General features: G+C 47.7%; 1 protein-coding gene across 3 annotated transcripts in view; it reads left to right on the forward strand.

Moving 5' to 3' along the window:
* The first annotated feature begins 289 nt into the window (after positions 1 to 289).
* Positions 290 to 26,957, forward strand: part of RNF135 (ring finger protein 135) — a 156,450-nt gene continuing 129,782 nt past the window's right edge. For all 3 annotated transcript variants that reach the window (XM_086930892.1, XM_086930891.1, XM_086930893.1), the window contains exon 1: positions 290 to 855. In XM_086930892.1, the coding sequence (XP_086787018.1) occupies positions 322 to 855 (534 nt within the window). In that variant the 5' untranslated portion in view covers positions 290 to 321. The remainder of the gene's footprint in view (positions 856 to 26,957) is intronic.

Consider the following 26,957-nt stretch of genomic DNA (forward strand, 5'->3'; position numbering starts at 1 on the left):
TTAAAGGTACTAAATAGCGCCTTAGAAAAATGTGTAACATTCGGAATGAAGAAGGAATAGCAACCATATTTTTAAGAACCAAGCTGTTTCTTTTCCATACAGCTAAACATGTTTTACAAAGCTACCAAGGGCACTGCGTCCTGCGATGCGCAACAACATCCTGCCTCAAAGAACCCTTCTTTACGTTGTTATGTGAAGAAGCTATCGGCTGTGAGGCACGCCTCCCATCCGGCGTGGCCGGGCAAGTTTCGTTTCAGCCAGCCACGACTTTTCTGTTTACTTTCAGTTTCAATTTCTCACAGCTGTTTCTGGCAGTTGAACATGGCCACCTCGGCTAGAGAAGCGGACAGCGAGCTGGACTGCTCCATCTGCTACAGCCTGTTCTCGGTCCCCGCCACCCTCCCGTGCGGGCACACCTTCTGCAAGGGCTGCCTCGACAAACACTGGAGCACCAACGGCGTCAGGGAGTACAAGTGCCCCGTGTGCTGCGCTGGGTACAAGAAGAAGCCCAGGCTGAACAAGAACACTACCATCGCCAAGCTCGTGGAGAGGCAGCAGCCCAAGAGGGGCAACGGAGAGCCCTGGTGCCCGGACTGCGCGGGGGAGCGGGCGGAGCGCGCCTGCCTGACCTGCGGCTATTCCTACTGCGTCACGCACCTCGCCCCGCACCGCGGCGGGGGCCACCTTCTGCGAAGACCGCTCGGCGCCGAGGTGCACTGGCCGTGCCGCGAGCATGACCGGCCCCTGGAGCTGTATTGCCCGGTCCACGGAAAGCCCGTCTGCGCCCCGTGTGCGGGGCAGCAACACGCAGACTGCAAACCGGTGCCCTTACAGCCGCAGCTGCGGACAGCGCTGGTGAGTGACCGCGGCTAAACGAGCCAGCTCTCCGCCCGAACAGCGAGATTCAGGCTGCAACGATGCATTCGATTGTAGTGCGAGGTGTTAATAAGGGCGATTTACCTATAGTCTTCTCACTCACAAGTTTATGTATTTACTTATTTATTTATGCATTTTTAATAGGGCGAACTTAGCCCAAAGGCGTCAGAGCGCTTCACAATAGAACCAAATGTACAGGAAGCAAACGAGATACAAGAAAAGGTATAATATAGCAACAGACGGCAGTCACTCAAAAACACACTAGGATGACGCTTGTACAGGCAGGCATAGAGTACACATTTACAATAGTGAAAGAACTTCCTTGAGGGACTTGAAAAGGGGTGTATTAATTCTGGAAGTGCCTTTGGAAGAGAAGAGGTCAGTTTTGAAGGTCCGGGTAGAGGTGGTGTTACGGAGCAGTGAAGGAAGCAAGTTCTAGATTCTCACTGCATTGCTTGAGAAGGATTTGAAAGTGGGGGGCTCAAGCAGTAAAAGTTCCGCATTATGAGACGGTCTAGAGCATGGGTACTCAAAAACTTTCTCTCGGGGGCCAAATTTACAGTTTGGTTTATGTCCGAGGGCCGCATCGGTGGGGGGGGGGGGGGCTAGGGTCAGTGGGGGAGGGGGAGGCGCTAGAGCAACAACATAAAACTGACCATGAGGTTGATCATAGGTCCCTGCAGCGGACGCCTTCGTCCACCGAGCCGTCCCGGCATACACACATCTCTCTCGGTCTCCCTCCCTCTCTCTAGCTCTCTCTCCCTCTCACCCTCCCTCTCTCCTGTCTTCGACTGTCTCACTCCCTCTCTCTCACTCCCTCTCCGTCCCCCTCCCTCTCACTCACTCTCTGTCTCACCCCCTTTCACTCCCTTTCCCTCCATTTCCCTTTCTTTCCCTCCCTTTCTCTCCGTCTCCTTCCCTTTCCCTCCCTCCCTTTCCCTCCCTCTCTGTCTCCATCTCACTCCCTCTCCCTCCCTGTCCGTCTCACTCCCTCTCCGTCACTCCCTATCCCTCCCTCTCCCACTCTCTCCCACTCACTCATTCACTCCCTCTCTCTCACTCCCTCCCTCTCACTCACTCCTTCTCATTCACTCCCTCCCGCTCACTCCCTCCCGCTCACTCCCTCCCGCTCACTCACTCCCGCTCACTCACTCCCGCTCACTCACTCCCTCTCCCTCACTCCCTCCCTCTCCCTCACTCCCTCCCTCTCCCTCACTCCCTCCCTCTCCCTCACTCACTCCCTCTCCCTCACTCCCTCTCTCCCCCTCCCTCCCTCCCTCCCTCTCTCCCCCTCACTCCCTCTCTCCTCCTCACTCCCTCTCTCCCCCTCACTCCCTCTCTCCCCCTCACTCCCTCTCACACTCTCCCTCCCACTCACTCACTCCCACTCACTCACTCCCACTCACTCACTCCCACTCACTCACTCCCCCTCACTCACACTCACTCACTCCCACTCACTCACTCCCACTCATTTACTCATTCTCTCTCACTCACTCACTACCTCTCACTACCTCTCACTCCCTCTCCCTCACTCCCTCTCACTCCCTCCCTCTCACTCCTTCCCTCCCTCCCTCTCACTCACTCACTCACTCCCTCTCACTCTCTCTCTCTCCCTCTCCATCCCCCTCCCCCTCCCTTTCCCTCCCACTCCCTCTGTCACCTCACCCTGCCTGTGCGCCAGCCGGGGCACACACACACTCACAGCCGCACCCGAGCACTTCACAGGTCATTAAAAGACCATTTGCATGTTAATGATGCCTTTGTATTTCACCTCTCCTTAGGCCCCTGCAGCTTTACTCTGGCCATTCCTAGGATCGCCCGCCGGCAGCCCCCACAAAGCAGCAAGAGTCTCTCTCGCTGCTGCAGACACTTAAAAAAAAAAACTCGGGAAACACAGGTATGATGTCTCGGGGGTCCGCGGGCCGCCAGGGAAGGCTTGCCGGGCCGCCACTGGCCCGCGGGCCGTACTATGAGTACCCCTGGTCTAGAGCCTCCAGAGATTTTCAGTTTATTCGCCAGGTTTCGAGGGGAGGAAGTGTGCAAGGCTTTGTGGGTGATACAGGCAGTCTTGTAGATTGATCTTGCCTCGATGGGAAGCCAACAGAGGGAAGAGAAAATGGGTGTGATGTGGTCACTTCTTTTGGCCTCAAATATAAAACGAGCCACTGAATTGAGAACTGATTTAAGAGGGAAGAGGTGGGATTTGGGGAGGCCAGTAAGAAGAGAATTTCAATAGTCCAATCTAGAGAGAACCAGCGATTGGACCAGGGTTTTTAGGTCTTGCTCCGGAAAGAAGTGTCAAATCCCCCAAAGAAGGAGCCACCGTTATTGAGCATTCTTTGCAATGGAATTGATGTGGGCGAGTAGAATGAGCCCTTTGTCAAGTAAGACACCAATGGATTTTGCACTGTCGACAATTATAGGTTTATTGTTAAGTAGATTCAGATGATCCATCCAAGATTGAACAGGAGGAGGAGACAGTGAGAAAGAGAGGAGGAGGAATTCAGTTTTGGAGGGATTTAGAATGAGTTGAAGAGCTAACATACAGTTTTGAATAGAGTAGAGAGTAGAGTTGAGGATTGAGATATCGTGGTGGAAGGCACCTTAAGGCAGATTTGAGTGTCATCCGCATAAAAATGGTAGAGGATCCCAGATTTACTCAGAAGATTTCCCAAAGTTCCAGATAGAGAGTGAACAAAGTGGGTGCAAGGATAGAGCCTTGACCTACCGCCAATGAAGATGAAAGACTGTTCACTATTTTGATCGTTTGGGATCTGTGTGAGAGGAAAGAGGCAAACCATTTAAGCACTGTGCCTTCTAAACCCATTCTCTGCTGAAGAGTGTTAAGGAACGTTGCCTGAATCGAGTATACGCAGTGCATCGTCGATCACTTGCTGCAGGGCTGTTTCAGTGCTGCAGTTTTGAATTAACCCCTTTGCTGCGGCGGCTATTCCGCCGCAGCGCTAAGGTGGTGGGGCGGCCGCGCGGCAGCTCCATACTAGTGATGGAACCGCTCAGTCACAGCTCGCGGGTGAGTTGTGCTTGTGACGGAACGGTTCCGTAACGAACCCGCCCGCCCATTAAAGCGTCAGCGCAGGCGCCAATTCGCGCCGCGCAGGACGGCGAGCGGGCCGTGACGGAAGCGTTCCGTCACAAGCACAGCTCACCCGTGGCTTGTGACGGAGCGGTTCCATCACAAGCATGGAACGGGTTAAATCAGACTGGAAATTGTCAAGAACATCATTATCTTTAATATGACGGGAAAGTGGTTTCGTTACACATCTTTCTGTTATTTTCGCAAGAAAAGGGAGGTTAGTGATGGGGCGGAAGTTGTTATAGTACATTTTAGTTAATGAGAAGGGATGCCTGGAATAGTGTTTGTATAGATATATCATATACTAAATGTTATTTAATAGATAAAGATGATATAACAATGAAAATAACCAGTGACTGCCTTAAATTAGTGAGGATTATAATTGTGTATGGAGCGATAAAGATGAGACAATATCTGTGATTCTCTCCCTTTCAATGACTGAAGGAATAATATGTATGTATATAAATGAAATTGGCGTGATTAAATCATCATTTAAGAAGTAATGATGAAAGAGGTCTCAGTATTGAAATTAGATTTAAAGAAAAATGCCCAGTTATACAAAGTCGATAAGGGTTGGAAAAAGTCTCCTAACAGTAAAGTGGACTACTGGACAGAGTTCATATTGCTTTGTGGTTTTCTATTTCCTTACCGATTTATTCAGTACATTTTAGTGAATGAGAAGGGATGCCTGGTATAGTGTTTGTTTAGATATATCATATACTAAATGTTATAAATCACAAATACAACAGTAGTAGTGTTTATCTAAAAGGAAAAAGAACCGCACAATTATACAATCAAAAATGTCCACATAAATAGTATTATAGTGTGTGCCAATATAAGTAATATTCTTCAATTCTTAATGAGGTGCTAGTTTGGCTCTTAATGCACCTACTACCATGAAATGCGATGAACACAACAGTGACCTGGTGTGTATACAAACTAATTGAAGAGAAAGAGCTCTAGTCCAGCACACCCTCTGACATTCGTATATCCCACAAACAATTCTTGGTTTGAAAAATTGACTACAGACCATCAATACAGATCTGTTCCTTAAACAATTTTGCCACTAAGTGAAGATTGTTCCGTGTTCCAAGTTAATACGAGATAAACAAAGTCCACTCTGTGCAGTTTGTTCAAATTGATGTCATTGTATTTCCTTGTTGTTGTTACATCCATCGTAAAAGACTGCCACTGTGCCAACACGTGTTTCGTCTCCACTGAGACTTAATCAAGGCTCTAATACAAGATTAAAACACTTTTGTGATTGCAGGTACATCGGATGTACCTGTTGATTAACAACAGCCTACACCACATTTTTAAATAACCGCAAAACTGAGCCTTCTAATATTAAATACATTTCCAATCATAAACATAATCAGCCTAATGCCACAAAACTCCAAACTTGGCACATATTATCTCCATTGCTTGACACCTGCTTGCTCCCACCAGCATCATCATCATTATTATATTCATATGACAGTTATTAGCAGTTTGTCATGCATAGTTCATATAATTACCTGAGAATGGAAAGGAAAAGATCTCAAACCAAGACCGAGAACTGAAGAGTAATCTCGCAGTGTTAATAAAGAATACAATTAAAAATAGATTCACCCTGTGTTTCTGACTCGTATCTGGTGGTTAAGAACCTAACTGCCTGTGTGGACGAATATATATATATATACATATATATATATATATATATATTGATGAACTGATTGGATTCATAATAGGAGGGATGTAGCAACCCGGATGGGTTGCAATAGCCGATCCACGGCTTGATATTGAATAAGAATGGTGCACATGTTGTCTGCACTGATAACTAATGAATTGTTTTGTTATCTGTGAATGTTCACTTCTTGTAAATATTTTGTTTACATGTGGCGCTCAATATAGGTGATGCGCAGGTATCCCTCTTATGCACTTTCCACCTATGTTTGACTGTTTACAGGAGGGACTACGCGACCCGGCTGGGTCGCGATTGCCGATCCACGGCAAGATAACATCTTGAAGTCATAGATAACCATGTAATGTATTGTTGTCTAAGAAACTCTGATTTTGTAAATATTCTACTTACAAATGGCGCTCATTACATAATGGTATGTACGGGTGTCCCTCGTTTGTGATTACCATCTTTGGTCAGATGCTTGGTTAAAAATGGCGCAGCGCAGAGCGTTGGTGTTTGACACCGAGGAAGGGAGCTTTCCCGAAACGCGTCTGTTGTGAAAATAAACTCGCCTGTGCTGAAATCCCGGGAGTGCTGCTTTTTCTTTTTCTTTTCACTGAAACTGAAAAGTTGTGGAGCCTTTATAAATATTGCGGTACACCACCGCGCTGCAGCTCCCGCTTGGAAGAGCGACTCGCTTTTGGTGTTGTTTGGAGCAGATATATATATCTCCAATGCCCTAAAGAAAAGACCAGCACTTACAAGGGGTGCAATATCCACATCTTTATTGGATTGGAAGTGGGTTCAGACGCGTTTCAGAAATGCACCTTTTGTCAATGTCAGCAAACGCTATTCCACTTTTTGTTTTTACATCAGTTTCAGTTACGTCAGCATTATAGACATAAACAACAGACTTGCACACCGCATCAGAAAGAACTCTGAGTGCCATATTTAAGCGTCCATACCCATTAATCTACACATTAAATGTCTTTTTATGCAATTCATCATAGTTCCACAATTTTAGCAGCAATAAGTTATAGCAATTCAATGTTAACTCATGAGATCATACGCATATATCTTGATATATTGCCTGTATTGAGTACAAGTTGAAAATCATGGCGGAATTCATTCGTACTTTTGTGGCCATGTTACAATTCTTTCTACATTTTATACATTTGTTCTGCTAACAGGCCCAGCTTTTTTATGCATTCCACCACTTTATCATCCTCTATATGATGTACCTCTCAATATCATTTTATGGGAGTTACTGAATGGATTTAATCTATCACACCCTATATGGGCTATACTGGATAACGTTTTCGTTCTCCTAATATTAAGCCCTGTATGGGCCTACGCGCCTATTGTCCCATGACACTACTCCTTCTATCATGCCCTGTATGGGCTTAAGTACCCCCTATGTTCTGATGCTTCCTTCTGGTTCCCTATTACACAGACTTGTTAGTATGGGTGTTTGTGTTCTACATTAATTCAAATCTACAGGTGGATCCCCAATTCCTCATTGCTGTTTAGTCCTGTCAGTATTTTTGTCTGCATGTCTATGATGTTCGTAGACTCCAGTTGACGGAGTTTCAATGCTCTATCTCCCCCACACATGTCTTTTGGTACATGGTCCAAGCAGAAAAATGTAAGTAGGTATCTATCACTGTGATGGCACAGTTGAAAATGCAATTCCTGATTTCAGGAAGCCTTGCCCTTTCAAACTTCCCATGCTTTAATGCACTGTGGTGGTGAAATAGTCGGAGGCCAAGTAAATTGTTACTGTCTTCCCCGTGCTTTGGATAAGAGCTTCAATTAATCAAAAACCCACTGCCGAACGTAATTGCAAGGGCCCAAGAATTTTTGCTGCTCCTTTTGGTTTGATGCATTGGCAAGGGTCTAATGCAGTTTACACATTCTGGGGTGACCCGTCGACCGGTCCCTGAAATCAGTTGACTTTGCTAGCTAACTTCTTGCTATACATACTGCACCATGCTCTTCTCTACCTTGTACCCCCTTAGTTTTTTTATATCAATTACCGAGAAGTAAATTGCAGCCGCCGGTATATTGGTTAAGATGGTGGAGGGGTCTGGTACTATGGGGAATTCTGGGACCACAATGTAGTTGAGGCATATGTTTAGGTATTGTACCATGTGCCACATTCCCCCTTTACTTTTTTGACTGTGAAAATTGGAGTATCGCAGGGGGATACAACCAATTAGTGGACCTCTTAATGGATTAGAGCCTGGATTTTAGGCACGCTAAACCCTCGTTGGCTTCCCTAGAGAGTGGGAATTGGCACACTCTGGGTTGGGTGGCCCCTTCTTTCTATGTTATTTTCATTGGTTTAGCGGTATTGATGAGACCCACGTCATATGACCCTTTTGCCCACAGTCCTGCTCCAGGTAGGTCTCAGAACTGCCATTGGTTCCGTGCCCCTATTTTGTAGCCCTACCCTAACCTCTTATCATGTCTGCGAAAATAATTTCTTAAGCACCTGGGCATTTAGCAAACGGCTGGTCATCAGTTACTTCCCGTACACTGAGGCTAGAAGTTACAAATATGATACACTCCCACATTACGTTTGCTTGGTCGGTGGCCAGCAAGACCCCATAGGCAGGCTATATTTCAACTGGCTTCTGTTAGGATTCCCAGTCATCATGTCCCTCCCAAATACGAATTTGTTAGGCAGTTGCAACTTCTATCCCAATAATTCTGCCGTGTTTGCTATGATCGACAGGACTGCTTTGGTGCCTCATCTGTGGGTGATGCTCTCATTGGTTCACATATCTGTGAGGGTGTCTTAATGACATGAGTGTTAGAGGTAAAACTCCAGGGGCGAAGCAGGTCATTGTCTTGTCATCTGAGAAGTGAATGGTCATGTTTAGTTTTGCCAATAAGTCTTGTCCCAATAGATTAGTTGGGGAAGACGGATGATATACTAGCTGCCCCTTCACGTGAGTACCTCCTATATCCAACTGTAGGGGTTTTGTGAATGGCACCCTTATCACCATACCCAAACACACCTGAGTGTCCTTAGTATCTCTGGATAAAGAGACTACCCCCTCCCGTAGCCATGACATTGTCGGCATGTGTCCATCAGGAGGCTCTATGGTGTGTTGGTGTGTTGTTTGCGAGTACCGTTACTGTGGTTCTGTAGTAGGGGATCTCTGTGTATAGTTATAATCATCTGAATAGTCCCGCCCATGTGCGTGGACCCGGAGCACTTCATTAGATATATCCTCTTAAGTTGCCTCTTCTGCAGTCCTGCATAGACACTTAAGAGATAATAGACAATAATGCAGCCTAAAAACAACTAGGCTACGCTGGCCATTACTTCATCCTGAAGGGAAAAAGATAGAGAGGTAACAGTTAAACTATTTTACTGAGTTTCACACATAGAAAAACTCCAGTTCACCTAAATCCTTTTTTTCTTGATAGAGATAAAGGGTTGGACAGACAAGCCCCCATAGACTGCTATTATGTGTCTGTAAATTGATACCGTGCCTTTAAGAATCCTTCCAGAGACCCTCGGTAACCCATGATGCACAGCCAAAGCCTAGTTACTTTCAGTTCTTTTTTCCGGCTCCTGCTAGCAGGACCCTGGAACATTGAGCTCTACCTTTATTGGTATATTTTCAATATTTCTAGCTTGAAAGTGAGTTTTTTTAGACTTCACTTAACGTTTTTGACCTTTCTCTTGCTTCTGCTGTACTTTTTGGGCAGAAATTCCACAGTTTACTTTTCATTATGCTATCCTTATTCGACGAGTGTCCTGACTGTGGGAGGAAAAAGGCAAAGTCGGATTCACACAGAGTATGTAATCTGTGTCTGACTGCCTCGCATATCCCTGATTCCTGCGCCATCTGCAAGACCTTTTCTAGGCACACCCTGCGTGACAGGGAGAAGATTTGACTTCAAGGGATGGAGCGGAGACGACGGGCAACTTTTAAAGGGACCTCTGGGCACGGAGAAGGTAAGTACTCTACTAAGACCCATGCTCCCCAGTCAATAACAGGCTGAAAAACGGCGCTGGTCCCCTTCGACATTGAAAACTGCTACGACAACGTCAAGAGCAGGTATGACGACAATGTGCTCCCCATCGACCCAGGGCTCTGAAACAAAGCGACGTCGACGCTCCGCATTGAGGGGAAGGTCGCCGTCGAGGCATTGATCGATGTCGAATCACTATCACGTCGATCAAGTTCAAGGCACCGGCGCTCTCCATCGAGGCGACAACGCCGATCACCATCAACGTCGAAAAGGCGTTCAGCGCCGAAGGGACGCTCAACGTCGAGGTGAAGCTCAACGTCGAGGAGAAGCTCAACGTCGAGAAGCTCAGCTTCTAAGAGAAGCTCAGCATCGAGGAGACACTCAGCGTCGAGCAGGCGGTCGACGTCAAGGAGGCGGTCGACGTCGAGAAGGATGATGTCGACAAGAAGATCGACATCAAGAAGCCATCAAAGAAGCTCGACGTTGAGGTATCACTCCCGGACGCGCTCAATTGTGAGCTTGTCATTGTTAGCAGGGAGTTCAAGACAACGCTGATGCTTGCCATAGAGCGTACCATCAAGGTTGAGGAGGAAGTCTAGGGCACAAAAATTAAGAAGGGGGGCTGTTTCTTCTGACTCTGAGTACTCCTGTACTTATTCTCTTTCGAGGACACCTCCTCTTCAGACACCGCCTCCTCCGCAATCTCTGCCTCCCCCTCCTCCTCCACCTCCGCCTCCAGTGGTACATCCATCTCCACCTGTGCTTGGGCCAACAGCACCTTCGCCAGTGTCTCGCACGGAACCCAGCAGACCAAGATCAAGGCCTCGTCCAAGGCATCGTTCTCGTGAACGTCACAGTTCATCTACGCGCTTTCGGCGGCGCCACAGCCATGGGAAATCACGCTCCGGGTATACACGAGACAAGTCATCGAGTACAGGCCAGTACTCTCCCACTCTACCGGACTCTCCTCCTCACAGAGTGTCACCTTTTGATGAAGTCACCACTTTTCAGGAGGTTTTGGTCAGAGGGGCTACTAAACTTAATATTCTGTGCCGGCTCCAGTACCTTCAACATCTCACCCCTTACTTCCACTGGTACGTGGCTTGCTGGAACCAGCTATGGAGCTATGTGGGTAAAATCTGCGCATTCCCGGCTTCAGAAGGAGTACAGAGCTCCCGATTCGGATTCTGTCTTTCTCCCGATGGACCCCATCCCGTACTCTGTCATTGTGGTGGCAGCAAAAAAGCAGCATGCTACGTTCCCGGCGTCTTCTGTACCACCGGACAAGGAAAGCCGTAAGCTGGATTCGGTGGGGAGGAAAGTCCGCAGCTCGGCAGCCACTTCAATGAAGGCAGCTAGTTTGACTGACCTTCTGGGGAGGTATGAGCGCTCCCTGTGGTAATTGCTCAACTAATTTGTAGATCTCCTACCCACCGATAAGCGGGAGGACTTTCAGGAAATACTGAATGAGGGACTGATGGTCAGTGCGGCGGCGGACACGTCACTCTTGTCGGGCCACGAATATTGTCACAGCATGGCTTTTCGAAGGCATTCCTGGCTCCGCCTTACTTCTTTGAAACCAGAGGCTCAGCAACGCATGGGGAACTTACCATTCTCATGCTCGACTCTTTTGGGTTTGATGCAGATGAAGAGATGGCATGGATGAAATCTGAGATGGAAACCTTGAAGGCTGTCGGTTTGGAGAAACCCAAAGAGAAGCGTAATACCTTCCAGCGGCAGTACTCCTCTCAATGGTTCCAGCGTGGGCAAGGCCGTCAGTATGGTCAACAGCAACAGTTTCAGCGACAACCGTTTCATAAACGTCAATCACGAGGACGGTCCAACCAATAGTCTACAGGGAACAAGGCTCCTGCTGGGCCTAAGCCCTGAAGGGATACTTCCCCCTCTTCTGTTACCTCTCCGGTGGGGGGAAGCATTCGAAATTACCTGGCAGAGTGGCAAAATATAACTCAGGACAATTGGGTGCTGAATATTGTTCGCAATGGATACTCTCTACGTTTCATCAGCCCTCCTCCGTCCATCCCTCCAACTCACTCCTGTTACATGCTACGTGAATTACGGGGAACGTCCTTTACAACAGAACTTTTACAACGAAGTACCGCTACGACGCAGGTTTAACAACGAAAGTAATTACGACTTTCGCTGGAGGGCGCTCTAGGATAGGTAATAGTTTAATTTACTATCCAACACCTTCCCTACTATCCACAGGGACTGGAGCTGGAATAGTAAATTAAACTAATCACTATCCAGTGCCCCCCAACACAAGTTGTTGTAACGACTTGCGTTGTAAAACGTGCGTCGTAACGTTACGCGTTGTAAAAGCACGCGTTGTACCGTCATACATCCGCGAATTACAGGCAGAGGCAAACATCTTGTTGGAGAAAAGGGCAATAGAGCCAGTTCCTCTTGCACAGAAGGGAACAGGACTGTATTCAAGATTTTTTTCTTGTGCGAAAGAAAGACAAGAACGAGTTCAGGCCCATCCTCCACTTGCGACAGGCAAACAAGTGGATTCGCAGAGAGAAATTCCGCATGCTATCCTTGCATCAAATCTATCCTCCGCTCCCTCAGGGAGATTGGTTATGTGCAATAGATCTGCAAGACGCATACTTTCATGTGCCAATAGCGAAGAAACATCGCAAGTTCCTGCGATTGACGGTTGGAAACAATCATTATCAGTATGCAGTGCTTCCCTTTGGCCTGAAGTCAGCACCCAGGACATTCTCCAAATGCATGGCTGTCGTAGCATCACATCTGCAGAGGGACAGGGTGTTCATCTACCTATATCTGGACGACTGGCTGATCAAGGCAGCGACATTTCAAGAAGCGCAACAGCATTTCAATCAAATTTCCGCTCTCCTTCGACGTTTGGGCCTTTACATCAACAACACGAAGCCTGTCTCAACTCCTGTACAGTGCCTGCAGTATTTGGGAGCCACCATCGATACTCGCAAGGCAAGCGTGTCCTTCTGAAGGCTCAGGTTCTCATGACCATTCCCTCACATGGCGTCTTGTATCTTCCTCACTCCTCATGCACGCCTCCACATGCCGCCTCTGCAGAAATGTCTGGAGGATCAGTGGGACCAGAGATGAGGGAATTGGGAGGATAGGATTCAGCTGTCGCAGTGAGCCCTCCAATCCATCAAGTGGTGGTGTTGGCCTCACAATCTCCTCCGAGGGATTCCGTTCCACAAGGAAATACCGGCTCAGACCATTGTGACAGATGCATCTCTCCACAGCTGGGGAGCGCATTCAGACCACCTTCAGATACATGGCACGTGGTCCCAGAAGGAGGCCACGTACCACATCAACTTCCTGGAACTCCGAGCTGTTCATTTGGTGCTGAAAGCCTTCCAGCTGTCATTTCACACCAGTTCCCTGCTTGCCAGACGGACAACACAACAATGTACTATCTTAACAGGCAGGGGGTATCAAGATCTCGCCCATTGTCTTGGGAAGCCCAGACAATCTGGCATTGGCTGCTGGCCAAGGACCTGACCATAATGGCAACTCATCTGCCAGGTGTGCAGAATGCTCAGGCAAACGCTCTCAGCAGACTTGTTCAAGAAAATCACGAATGGGTCTTAAACGACCAAGTGGTAAGAGACATCTTCAGAAGATGGGCTACTCCAGAGATCGATCTGTTTGCCACCGCAGAAAACAGCAAATGCAGAGACTTCGCCTCCAGGTTTTACCAACCAGGGAGGCTGGGGAATGCACTGTGGATCAACTGGTCGAACAGCTTTCTCTACGCTTTTCCACCCATTCCCTGATCCCGACATTGTTCATCAAGCTTTCCCAATCACGGGCCAAGGTGATCCTCATTTCTCCGGAGTGGCCTCGTCAGTGGTGGTTCACCGATCTACTACATCGAACTCTCCTGCCGCACCTTCGACTTCCGTGTCGGCCGGACCTTCTCACAAAGTTCGGAGGGCAGATGGTGTACCCCAACCTTTCGTCGCTGAATTAGGCAGCATGGCTCCTGAGCTAGTGCAGTATGGACATCTAAATGTCCCTCAGAACTGTATGGAGATATTAAAGGAAGCAAGAAGACTATCCACACAGACTTCCTACGCATATAAATGGAAGAGATTTTGTATTTTGTGTGCCTCTAAGAATGCAGATCCTACCTCCTGCAAGCAGGATGTCATCCTTATTTGCTACATTTGGCTCAATCGGGCCTGAATTTTCATTCCATTAAAGTTCACCTAGCAGCTTTAACTGCGTATAGGAAATGTCCTTCACAGACTTCCTTTTTCCAAAAACCCAGTCATCGAAGATTTTCTCGAAGGGTTGAAGATTGTGTTTCCTCCCATTAGGCGTCCTTCACCCACGTGGGGGCTTAATGTAGTGCTTTCTAGACTGATGAGGGAGCTTTTTTGAGCCCATTCATAAGGCTTCTCTCCAGCATCTTTCCTGGAAGGCAGCTTTCCTGGTAGCCATAACATCGGCTCGCAGGGTGAGTGAAATCCAGGTTTTCTGCTGTCAAGAGCCTTACGCTGTGTTTCATTCTTCTAAGGTAGTCCTGATAACTCACCCTAAATTCCTTCCAAAAGTAGTGTCAGAGTTTTATGAGAATCAAATGATTTCTTTACCCATGTTTTTTCAGCATTCTTTCTCTCCTGCTTACAGATCCCTTCTCTCTCTCGATGTTAGGAGGGTGTTAAAGTTCTACTTAGATAAGACTAAGGAGATTCGTCAATCGGATCAGTTGTTTGTTAACTATGGCTCTGTCAGGATTGGTCTTGCTACCTCCAAGCAATCCATCTCTAGGCGGATCGTGTCCTTTATTCAGTTGTGTCGTCAGCAAGCCAACAAGACTCTGGTTAGTAAGCCAATGGCTCCCTCTACCAGAGGTAAAGCTGCTACAGCGACTTTTCTCCGTAACATCCCTATTGCAGAAATCTGTAAGGCTGACACTTGGAAGTCAGTCCATACCTTTGCTAAACACTACTGCCTAGACTCTGATGCCAGGACAGATGCTCAGGTTGGGCAGGCTTCACTGAGGAATCTATTTGCGCAATAGTGGGTCTCTTTGTTTCTTCCACCGCTTGGGTTGTTGTTTGGGGATGGGCTTGCAATTCTATTCAGATGATTATGACTATACACAGAGATCCCCTACTACAGAAGGAGTAGTTTCTTTTTTTAATTTATTTTTTTAACTCTTTTTATTTAAAGTGAAGACCAAACAGTGGCCATCGTGGACACACAAAAGGTTACATAGGCGTACAGTAGGTCACACATTGGGTACAGTTTAAAGCAAAAGCATGGCAACAAGACTGGATTCTGTAGAAACAATTAGACGTTTACCTCAAGCATTGGACGGCGGGGCTGAGGGGGTTCACATATGCCTCCTCTGTAGTAGTTCAATTTACCCCAAATCTCCTCCCACTTTTGAGGGCACCTCGAGCCACACACACCACCTTCTCTTGAAACATGCACCAGTCCATGTCTCATTTCCATTCAGTGATTCATGGAGGCGTGACTGCTCCCCATAGTCTTGCAATGTTGAGTTTAGCTTCCATCTGGCCGAGTGTCACCCACAACCTTCCCCTAGTTGGTAGGTCTGTTGGCTCCCATATCTTCAGTATGCAACGCTTTGCCTCTGGGCGCAACTCCACTTCCCACATGCATCACACCACCTTCACCCAGTATAGCTGTAGTATTGGGCATTCCCACAGCATGTGAAAGAAGGAACCAGCCATTCCACATCCCCTCCTGCACCCAAGGAGTAGTTTCTTAACTGTAACTCCAGTTCTGTAGTAGGGGTATCTCTGTGATAGTCATAAGCAACCCGCCCTACTCCCCGGTGGATGAACCAGTAATATCCAGAATTAAGCAGGCCCTGCTTTACATGCCTTCAAAAAGAACTGAAAGTAACTAGCCTTTGTCTGTGCATCATGGGATACCGAGAGTCTCTGGAAGGATTCTTAAAGGCACAGTATCCATTTACAGACACATAATGGCAGCCTATGGGAGCTTGTCTGTCCAATCCTTCATCTCCATCATGAAAAAAGGATCTTTGTGAAGGTGAGTTTTCTATGTGTGATACTCAGTAAAATAGTTAAACTTGACTGTTACCTGGCTAGGTTTTTCACTTCAGGATGAAGTAATGGCCAGCATAGGCTAGTTGTTTTTAGGCTGCATTATTGTCTATTATCCCTTAAGTGTCTATGGAGGACTGCAGAAGAGAACAACTTAAGAGGATATATCTAATGAAGTGCTCCGGGTCCACGCACATGGGCGGGACTATTCAGATGATTAAGACTATCACAGAGATACCCCTACTACAGAACTAGAGTTACTGGTAAGAAACTATTCCATTCTTCTTTAGATTGGCATGTGACCGATAATATGGGGCATGTGTAGTTGTGAGGTTATTCTCCATGTTATGGATGCTGGGTCGACCATTCTTTTGTCCTGTTTTCTCATGGGAGCTGAGGCTGAACTATGACAATATGTTGTCTCTGGAAGTTCTGTGATGTCTGACCATTTCTCTCTATGCATTGTGTACAAGTTCTTTTGGTCCCTCTGCTACTTGCTTTGTCTTTTCTAAAACTCTGCAGCAGTATTACCATTGTTACTGTCTCCATCTGTGCTACTGTTGCTACAGCTGCTCTTCCCATGGCCACCTGGTCCAAGTGCCTTGCAATAATTCCACGGTGGTACCCTAGTTCTGCCCCAGTTTCTTTCTATCCTTTTTCTCTCTCTATCCTTCTCTTGCTTTCTTCTATGGTAGTGGAGTATATAAACTTGTATTTTTTGCCAGGGTTTGGTATCTAAACCAACTACACTGTCCAATTCGTTTTGTATCTCAGTGGGTAACTCTTTCTTCAATGTATGGTAGAAAAACGTGACTTGCCCATGTTGGTCCACAACTGTCCGGTTTCCTGTCCCCAGTCTTCCCTTGTTCTGTTGAGGAAATAGTTTATGCTTTCCTCTGGCTTCATGGTTTCTGCCATTACCCCACCTACATCTGGTAGGGCAGGGAATATTTCTCTCAGGGCGATCCAAATCCAGTGCCTGTTTGTATTAAATGCGGCCCGTCATTCTGAGTATTTGTTAGCGTGATTGCTGGAATGCGGGCTTGGGTAAACACTGTGTTTCTCTGCTACCCAATTAGACTCTTAATATCCCCTATCGCTTAATATTCTCTGTCGCTAGCTTGATACCTTTTATATTCTTCTCGTAGCATGCAATCCCTTTCCCTGTCCCATCTAGCAATGACGGTAACTTTGTCCTCAGTCCCTTTTTATCCATTTGGGCCCCTGGCATGCATATAATCCCTGCTTCGCCCTTCTGCAGTAGCTGGCACATTATTTATCTAAGTGACTCTACAGATTTCTCCTTAACATAGTACATGTTGAGGAAGTCACAACTGGGGTTTCCTCCTTCATGCCAGAGGCAATCCTCAGCTACTGCCATGTACTCTGGCTCAAATGATCCTTTCTTTGGCCAAAACCTCTCATACGGGCCCCTCTCCTCAGTCCAATCTGCTAACCGATCACACAAAGAGTACACAAAAGTCTTGCCTTCCTCTTTTACTATTATCTCCCTCGGGGTTGGTCTATCTTTGTCATGCACCCATGTGGAGCAGGGCATGTTCTCGTCACTGCTCTCCTTGTGTGCATGCAAAGGTGCCATTTTTGGTTTTTCCTTCATCGCGGGTGGGTAAGTTCCAGGCTGTCTTGATCCTTAATTTCTTCTTCTTTGTTTGACTCTGAGCCCACTAGTAGCCTTTCATCTACCTCAGTTTCACCCCAGCACAGCCCCCTGTACCTGTCTCCTCTTCCCTCATGTAAACTCTTGCTCTAATTCCTGGTTGCATGCCCTTTTACTCTCAAGCAGGAGCTCACACCTCTCTTTCTTAAACAGTCTGGCCTGTCTCCTTTGCTCTGAACTACATGTTGCTTTTGTTGACCTGGCATTGCTTACAAATTCACCTTCTGTTTACTCCTCGGCTACCTAGGCAAACCCTTTGACCCCACCCTCGTCATTGGTCCCTGGGAACTGGAACTCCCTTCCTCTCCCAAGCTTCCTGAGTCGCTATTGAAATCTGCCACAAACTTCCCAGACACTTGTTTGTGCCCGCCTAAACTGGTGGGGGTGTGGGTTTGATTGCCGCTGAGGCGTCACTTGTTAGACCCAACTGACCTTCGTTTGGTGGGGGGGCACATCAGCTTCTGCTGCTGCTGGGTATGACTATCCTAATGCAGGAGGAGCCGGTGTGAGAACATCCATCCCTGCGTTTGATGGGGGAGGTGCTGACGGTTTTGGCTTCTTCGAAGATGGCCTATAATTCTAGCAATGCCTCTCTATTGTCTCCTTTTTGACCTGCATATTTGCTCTTTATATGTGTTTTGGTGAGGTCAATTATGTTTGTGTCAAATATTCCCCCCTTTAGGCCAGGGAAATGTGTGTGCCTGCGTGTGTAATTCTTTATCTGTGTGGGGCACCTAGTTTCCATATGCTTCAATGGGGTATCCATGACAATTTCATTAATTTGGATAAATACAATCGAATAACGTTTCATAGTTTTACTTGTCTAATCTTAGGGACAATTTTGTGTGGTTCCCTCTTAAAAAGCACTTTTACAGTAATGCATCAATCAACCCAACTGAACATTTAAATAAAACAAGATAAAAATGCAGTATTACAACATAGTGCAAATATGTGATATGTTAAAATAGCATCTGCATGATCTCAGTTTTGGCACATAATACAGTTTGCAATTAATAATCAGCACAACATTATCATATGCACATTCCAATTCAATATATGTTGACAGAAAAAAACGTACTTTATCAAAAAAAACATGGCATGCTTGCTACACAGATTATGCTCTCTACAAGGATGGTTTGAGTGGAAGATGTTCCTAAGTGAGCTCAATAGTCTGCCAATATCCGCTTCTTTACAGAGGCGGTAGTTATAGAACCCATATCGTAATAACTCTATAATCACTGGCCACACACAGTTACACCCAGTTTCCTGGGTCCAAGTTTTTCATTATGCCCAAATAACTCCCTGATTTATTGTCCAGGTTCGAAGCTAGATGCACTTTCCACACTACTTTCAGATATTAACGGTGTTAGGAAACCTCTTTAGCACTGAGAATACAATGAACTTAAAAACTATTAGACTGAGGTGCCAATTCCACTAAATCAGGATATCTATATCTCAAAAACAGTGTCCTGCAGTGAGGTTTCATCAGTCAGTCAGTATCAGATCGATTGGATGTTAGACTGGCTTCTTGACTATCATCCTACCACATTCTCGCATATCCGGATCTTTTTGATTTAAAAAAGGGGGATAGTCTTTCATTCTTCCTTTTTAGGTCTTGGCTAGCGTAGGCTGCACATGCGCAGTCTCGCTGGTGAGATCTTATGTCTCCAGAGTAGTGAGGCTTGAACCCGCCCCTCTTCTGCATTGGCTGGCTGCCTAAACGGCGGCCAGCCATTGGAAAAGAGGGTTCTGTGACGTCATTTTTTTAGGTTAAGCCTCATTCGTTTCGGATTGAGGGGCGTGTTTTTTTCCTTTCTTTCTCTCCTCGAAAAACACGCCCCTCAATCCGAAAAGGACAGAGCTTAGCTTCCAAAAATGACGTCGCCTCCTCTCCCCCCACCCTCTTCTCGCCTTTCTCCTCTCCTTTCTCCTGGGCTCTCCACCTCCCGTCTTGGCCGATGCGCTCCCTGGCTGCCGCTGCTGCTGGGCTCTGACTTCACGCCCGGGCACTCGAGGGAGTCGTCACGTGATCGCAGTGGAATGTCATTCTGGCTCCATCTTGGGTTTGAGGGGCGCGACGGTCACATTCACACGGTCTTGTGTCTACTTTGCTCACTTACGACGTTGTCAAAGTGGTAAACCTGTTTTATTGTGTGATGCTGAATATGGTGGTTTTGCAATCAGGTGAGGTTCTGAAATATGAGAGTTTATTAAATGTTTAGATGGTCATCACCTTTCTTGCGATGCTGAAGTATATCCGTTTTTGGGCTATCCGATGGGTTATGGTTTGTGGGTTATGTAGAAAGTGTTTTGGTATCTTCATTGGTGCGCTTGTCATTCACTACAGATGGCACCATTTGGGGATGGCCGCCGGCTCACCTGGTGTCCTGAGGAGGACCGTCCCGTTTCTATGATGGCGCCTGCGCCTGTCTCTCGGGAGACGCACCGGATGCCGCGCCTCTGCCTGCCCTGGCCCGCCTCTCGGATCGGCTGCTGGGTGTTGCTCTGACGGGAGGTGTTGGGGTGCGGCGGGGGTGGGTGGAACTGCACCGAGGGCTGTAGGGTGAGATATGGAGTGCTCAGTCGGGGGGGGGGGCGCTCCTGTAGCCCCAGGGGCTCTGACGTGGGTGTCCTGTGCCCCCGCTGGGGGTGCTTCGTTGCTGTGACATCCACCAGCCCTGGGCTCGTGGCTGGGGTGCTTCACCCTGACGCCCCTGGTGTGGGATGGAGACTTCGAGGTCTGGGGTCCTGCCTGCTTTGGATCTGGGCCCCCGCTTGGGGCTGCAGCAGCACCCGGACGGGGCTGCTGATCATGGCCTTGGTTGGTGGTGCTCTTGCCCCAGGTCTTTGCTGGGAGATGTCCAGGCCATGCCATCCTGCTGGGGGTGGTCCAGCCTGGCTCCTGATGGGGCATTGCCTGTTCTGGCTCTGAGTTTCCAGCTTTGTCATGGAGGGTTGTCCTACCCTAGCTTCTTGTAGGTGAGTTGCCGTGCCCTGCCTCCTTGCTTGAGGGGAGTTATTTTTGCCATTCCTTCTTGCTGACTGCTCCTTTTTGAGGGACGAGGGGTGTCAGCAGGGGCAGCTGTTCTGCCTCTGCTTCTTGCACATGGAGTGTCTTTCTCCAGCGCCACCGATTGGCATTCTCTCAGCCTGGCTTTTGGAAGTTTTGCCCTTCCCGTGTTCCCTGCTGGAGGTGCGATCCAGTCCAGAAGGATGTCCTGTATTTTATTGGTGCCAGCGTTTTGATGATTTGCCACGTGCCACAGGGTGTGGATGCTCCGGCTCTGAGTCGCTGCTTGGGGTGCCTAGGAGTTGGGCTGCTGATTGCTCCTTGAGGTTCCTTTGGGCCATTGCTTTGAGATTGACAGCTGTGGGCCCCTCTGTGGGCTAGCGCCACACCTTCCACTCGAGGATCGCCGGCTCTGGCTGTCTACTGGGAATGTGCAGGTTCTAGGTTCTGTCTAGGCGGGTGATTGGGCTTTGAAGGGAAGAGGCTACAGCAGGGGTCTCCAACCTTCTGTGTAGTGAGAGCTACTTCTGGTCCGTGAAAATCGTTGTGAGCTACTAAACCCCAAGCAACTCGCGCATTTTTCCGAGAGATCCCCACGCCAAATCTAATAGCTAAAAAGTGGGCCACATTTGCAAATTAAGTTTTAAAGTGTAAAATGTAAAGACATGTTGTATAGGAGGTGTTTTTCAAGGTATGGAAGACTAGTCTATTTGTGTTTGCAATACGCAATGTTTGGTAATATCAGAAAAATTAACAATAAAAACCAGCCATTGGAATCAGCACACAAATAGCCAAAAAACCACAGACAAGCATTGGCACAGCCCACCAGCCAATAAAATTGGCCCACAAACAGCCCAAAAAACAACCAATGCACTGATTTGTCAGGCCAGCCCGTTGGGAAGGGCCTGTTTCACCTGTGTGAATTCCCACCCCACTGACCTCTCTAATGCAGTCCTGTCAAATGGCGTCACTCCCACCATGTACATATGTTTTAATAGTCAATAATGTTACAAATTTAACAATTGGTGCTATATACATAGTGCACATTACAAACAGACATACTTTTCTGGCTCATGGCAGTGTTGTTAGAGCATCATAAGTGAGGAAAAGTTTATGTTTAAAAACAACAGATTTTACCCAATCATGTCAACTCTGTGATATAACCCACTGTAGATAGATACCATCTTACCTGCTTCTCCGATCAAATATAAAGATGGCAGGCTGAAAAGGGAGGTGATCCGGTTGTTCAATACAAATTGCATCACCTGCACCAGCACTTGTTGCGTACAATGAAAAGCGTTGTGTCAGGGTGGGAAAGGCAGAGGGCACACAGTTGTATGCTAATGTTGTGAGCTCTCTCCTTGCAACTTAATTGGAGTTCTGCCTTAATTAGTCACTACTACTATAACCATGAGGCACTACAAGGGTGATGTGGTCCACCCATGTTGGCAGTTTAATTAAGTTTGGGCACGCCGGTTTTAGCACACAAAGGGCAAGAGAGGACACAGGGGGCCCCAGTAATGTGCTACTGTTGCAGGCCTCTACTATTGTCAGCCCAGGGATTGGGATTCTTTCTATGACAAACAAGAGGTACAGTCTTCCCTTTTCACCTCCTATGCAGACGACTGTTATTCAGAGACTCAATACATACAGCTATCACCAGCCTGAGCTATCAGATGCTGGGCTCTTCAGTTAAAACTTTTTTGGTCATTCATGAATGCAACCAACGCAGGTCCGGCTCTAGGATGGTGTGATTTATGGCACCACACCAGGCACAGGGTGCACCGTCACTTTTCATGGCACCACTCATTTGGGGGCGGTTAGGGACTGGTGGGCAGACACCAAAAGCTTATTGCTTTCACATTGCTTCACCGAAGCCTCACGCTCGACTTTCATTTCTGATACCAGTGCTTCAAGAGCAGTCATGCTCCTTCAAGCACTCTTATCAAGACGCTCTGGAATGGATATTTACAGACGTCTTGAATTGAATATCAATCACTCCGTGCCTGGTACCATAACTTCAATGCTCTTATCAAGCGGCACATCCTGAAAAAATTGCTTTGAGTTTAAAATGCTTTCTGGAAAATGTGGCATGGCGCATCAGGAGAGCTGTCACAGGACTGAACGAGGTACATTCAACTAGGTGCCATCAATGAGATATGTTACTCTATAAGTGTGCACGATAATACAGTGCACATTGGCATGATGTGTAGTCATTCTGTTTCATGCACAACAATGTCCAAAAAAAGAGAAGCTTTAAATTAGCATCCTTTGTTTAAGTGAGAAGACACTACTAGTGTGGGAAAGTAAAATGCTATAAAACACAAAATTAATTTTACTTTAGAATATTACTGTGTTTTCTCTGAGAATGCATTTGTTCGTCATTTCAGATCGTTCCCTTTGATTTTGCCCAGTCTTTGAGTATTGTACAAACATTTTGGGAATGAATTTGAGAAGAGAATGTTGAACTTGGGAAAGATGCAAGTTTGGGGCCTAAATACATACAAGTGGGAACTCCTCAAACTGCCCACAAATACCAGTCCCTTAATGCTAATTAATGACCGCTACTTACTCGAACCAACGGTGGCAGCATCTCACTGCCAACCAGTGTGATTTCATCACAATGTACCCCAGTCCCAGCTATTCACACTTCCCACCAATTCTAGCACTTGACACTGCTCACTAGTGACAGCAACGTCTGTGGCCTACCAGTGCCCTCTTCTTACACTTCTCAGTAGTGCCTATCCCCCTAAACAGCCTGTTAGTGCCATCAATATACACTTCCAGCCGGGGGCCTGCCCTGGATTCTATCCACCACCATTCATTACTACAGTGGTTGTTAGTGCCTCCGTACACTGGGAAGTAATGCCAACTCTTTACACTGCCCATTTCACTGTGCTTTGCATAGTTGACCCCTGCCTAGGAATTTACATGAAAAACAATAAGAATAGACAATGAAATAACAAATAGGGAGTTCAGCCTGAAAGCTAATGCAATTAACCCTAGCTTCGATTGGTGCAGCTCAACCCCTGTGGTACTGGCTTCAGATAATGGCGCCTTTCAGCTGCAAGCTTCACTTTTCACCATCAGCTTTTTCTCCATTCCTCCCCAGCCCGACTAGTGCACCATAATGCACCACAGGGATTGTTTTTAAAACTTCTGATATAAGGAGAGAGTTTGGGAGAACCCTGTGTGGTCGAGTTTTACTAGATGGAGATCCTGGTACATATACTCACTAAGAGAGCCCCTACACACCTAGTGCACGTACAGCAGGCCTTTTCCAGCTGCAGGAATAGCTGTTCTGTCTGTCCCAGGGCACCCCCGGGCCTCTGCCTCCCTTCACAGATCACCGACTGTAGACCTGGCAGGCGTAGAAGAGGCCTCCATCTGGCTGGCAGACAGCACTAATGATGTGAAGCACTTAATTTGCGTTGCGCTGTGATAACTGCAGCATCCGGAGTCGAATAAGATGGCATGGGCATGGGAGCTCAAGAGAGGTTTTGCACGCGTGGTACGGGAGCACTGCGAGAGGTTAACAAAACCAGGGTAAAACTGAGGTGTTTTTTTAAGCAAGCACATGCAAAGAAGCAGTCGCGGCCTGTGGGAGGTGTTTTGGTGGGGCAGAGAGGCGGAGTGGGGGAGGGGCAGGGTGGGGGGTGCTAAAAACCGGAGTATGGATAATTGAAGGTAAGTAAACAATTTAATTAATAAAACGAATTTCGTAGCGTACGCTGCATCACATTTTGCGATGCAGGGCATGCTACGAAATTCATTTTATTAATTAAATTGTTTACTTACCTTCAATTATCCATACTCTGGTTTTTAGCACCCCCCACCCTGCCCCTCCCCCGCCCCGCCTCTCCGCCCCACCTAAACTCTCTCCACAGGCCGTGGCTGCAAAGAAGCCGGAAGTATGCCACGTCTGAAAAAATTCATTTATCTAGTAGTGTAAAGTTTACTTTTACAGGCTTAAGTATTGTGGGTCCAGGCCTCAGGATGTGGTCCTATGGCTTACCTGCTGCTTGGACGGTGCGGGTCCCGGCAGTTCTATACTCTGTTTGCGCAACCTGGAAATACTCTGTTTGCGCAACCTGGAAATCAGCTGCTCTATCCTGCCAGGCCAGCTTCAGCTCTTCTGCACTAGCACCTTTCGCGGTCATGACTCAACCAATTAACAGCACGGTGCCAGTGAGGAACATGCAGGGGGCGCATACTTGAGAGTGACGCTGATCTCCACGTAGAAGAGCAACGTCCTCCTCTTCGGCCCAACCCACCCCAGCAAAGCTCAAAGCCAATCTGAGCCGCTGGGTTGGGTGAGGGCGGGCAACGAAACCAGAAAAAAGCATAAACAGCCCAAACAACACTAAAGGGCTACTAAATTGAGCAGCAAGTGTCACGAGCTACTCACAGGGTCTGGCGAGCTACCGGTAGCTCGCGATCGACCAGTTGGAGACCCTTGGGCTACAGGAATGGTGGGGTGTACGCTGCTGACAGTGTGTGTGTTCGTCGGATTGGTCTCCCTTCTTGGAGGTGCACTTTCACATTTTGGTTGTTGTCTCTGGGCGTGCTTGGAGGAGGGGGGAGTCTGACCTGGGCTCCCTCTGGCAGCAGCTTTGGGCGCTTCTTGCAGATAGTTGTCTGTGTTGGAGGTTCAGTCCCTGTTTGTCCTATGCAAGTTGTCCTGGTTCCGTGTGGCTGTGTGTGTGTGTGTGTGTGTGTGTGTCTGTGTGTGTGTGTGTGTGTGTGTGGCTCTCTGTGTGTGTGGATCTCTGTGTGTGTGGCTCTGTGTGTGTGTGTGTGGCTCTGTGTGTGTGTGTGTGTGTGTGTGTGTGGCTCTCTGGGTGTGTGTGGCTCTGTGTGTGTGTGTCTGTGGCTCTGTGTGTGTGGAGGGGTCTGTGTGTGTGGCTCTGTGTCTCTGTGTGTGTGGGTCTGTGTGTGTGGGTCTCTGTGTGTGTGGGTCTCTGTGTGTGGGGGTCTTTGTGTGTGGGTCTGTGTGTGTGTGGGGGTCTCTGTGTGTGTGTGTGGGTCTCTGTGTGTGTGTGTGTGTGGGCCTCTGTGTGTGTGGGTCTGTGTGTGTGTGTGGGTCTCTGTGTGTGTGGGTCTGTGTGTGTGTGTGGGTCTCTGTGTGTGTGGGTCTGTGTGTGGGAGGGGGCTCTGTGTGTGTGTCTCTGTGCGTGTGTGTGGCTCTGTGTGTGTGTGGCTCTCTGTGTGTGGCTCTGTGTGTGTGTGTGTGTGTGGCTCTGTGTATGTGTGTGTGTGTGTGTGGCTCTGTGTATGTGTGTGTGTGTGGCTCTGTGTGTGTGTGTGTGGCTCTCTCTCTGTCTGTGTGTGTGTGTGTTGGGCTCTGTGTGTGTGTGTGTTGGGCTCTCTATGTGTGTGTGTGTTGGGCTCTCTGTGTGTGTGGGGCTCTGTGTGTGTGGCTCTGTGTGTGGGGGGGGCTCTGTGTGCGTTTTGGGCTCTGTGTGTGGGGGGCTCTGTGTGTGTGGGGGGCTCTGTGTGTGTGTTGGGCTCTGTGTGTGTGTTGGGCTCTGTGTGTGTTGGGCTCTGTGTGTGTTGGGCTCTGTGTGTGTGGGGCTCTGTGTGTGTGGGGGGGGGCTCTGTGTGTGGGGGGGCTCTGTGCGTGTGTGTGTGTGTTGGGCTCTGTGTGTGTGGCTCTCTTTGTGTGGTGGGCTCTGTGTGTGTGTGTGTGTTGGGCTCTGTGTCTGCTAATACTCTCTACTACTCTCTAATGCTCACCTATTGCCATTGTAAATGACAATACCATTTATTTATGTTTAAAAAAAAATGCCATTTGCAATGCCAATAGCTCTAACTTTAACAAAGCAGAGGCCATTGCATTGTAAATGCTTGTTTGCTTAAGTTACTCTGATTCTAAGTCTGCTGAATTGATTGCTTGATTGGTGACCTTGCCATTGAAGTCTCTTGGAAAGAAGTTCCCTGTGCTGGCCTGTCTGATTCAGTGACTCGGTCACTATCCTTTTCCCTGACTTGCGCTCATTCCGTGGCCAATTCAATATTCATAGCAGGGAGCCTAAGCGCTTGCAGGGATTTCCATACTTTCTTGCTCTTTGGACAAATCAACTCTAATTAGTACGATATTCTGTGTCCCAGCTTTAGTGGGGGGGGGGGGGGGGGCATTTTTCAGCTTTTGCTAATGCCATCCTACTGTGGATCCCATGTTTTCCTCTTTCTGTTAGGCAGTGGCCATATTGTTGTCTCCAGTTGAGCCGTTAAATTGCAACCTACCCATCTCCGTTTTCTCCATTCACTAGCAGTCTCTCTACTTTGAGAGCCTATAACTGTGTCTTTAACTCATAATCCACACATTGCTCTCAAATCTTTCAACCGCAGCCTTCTACTCCTTAGCTCTCCATAAGGCAACACAGCTTTTCTCAGTGCTTGGTACCATATTTACCCCAATCAGTCTCTGACAAGTCAAGCAGCTTGTTTGCCCTGTTATTTTGCCAAAGTAGCAGCCTCCTGCATCAATATCCTTTCATCTGATTACATCCCTAGGTGGAGCTGACTACAAGAGAAGAGCAACCAATGGCGTGGTGTTCTGGCAGGGGAGCCACAGCAAG

The sequence above is a fragment of the Lissotriton vulgaris genome, chromosome 7, assembly GCF_964263255.1.
Source record: "Lissotriton vulgaris chromosome 7, aLisVul1.2, whole genome shotgun sequence".
Taxonomy (NCBI): Eukaryota; Metazoa; Chordata; class Amphibia; order Caudata; family Salamandridae; genus Lissotriton; species Lissotriton vulgaris.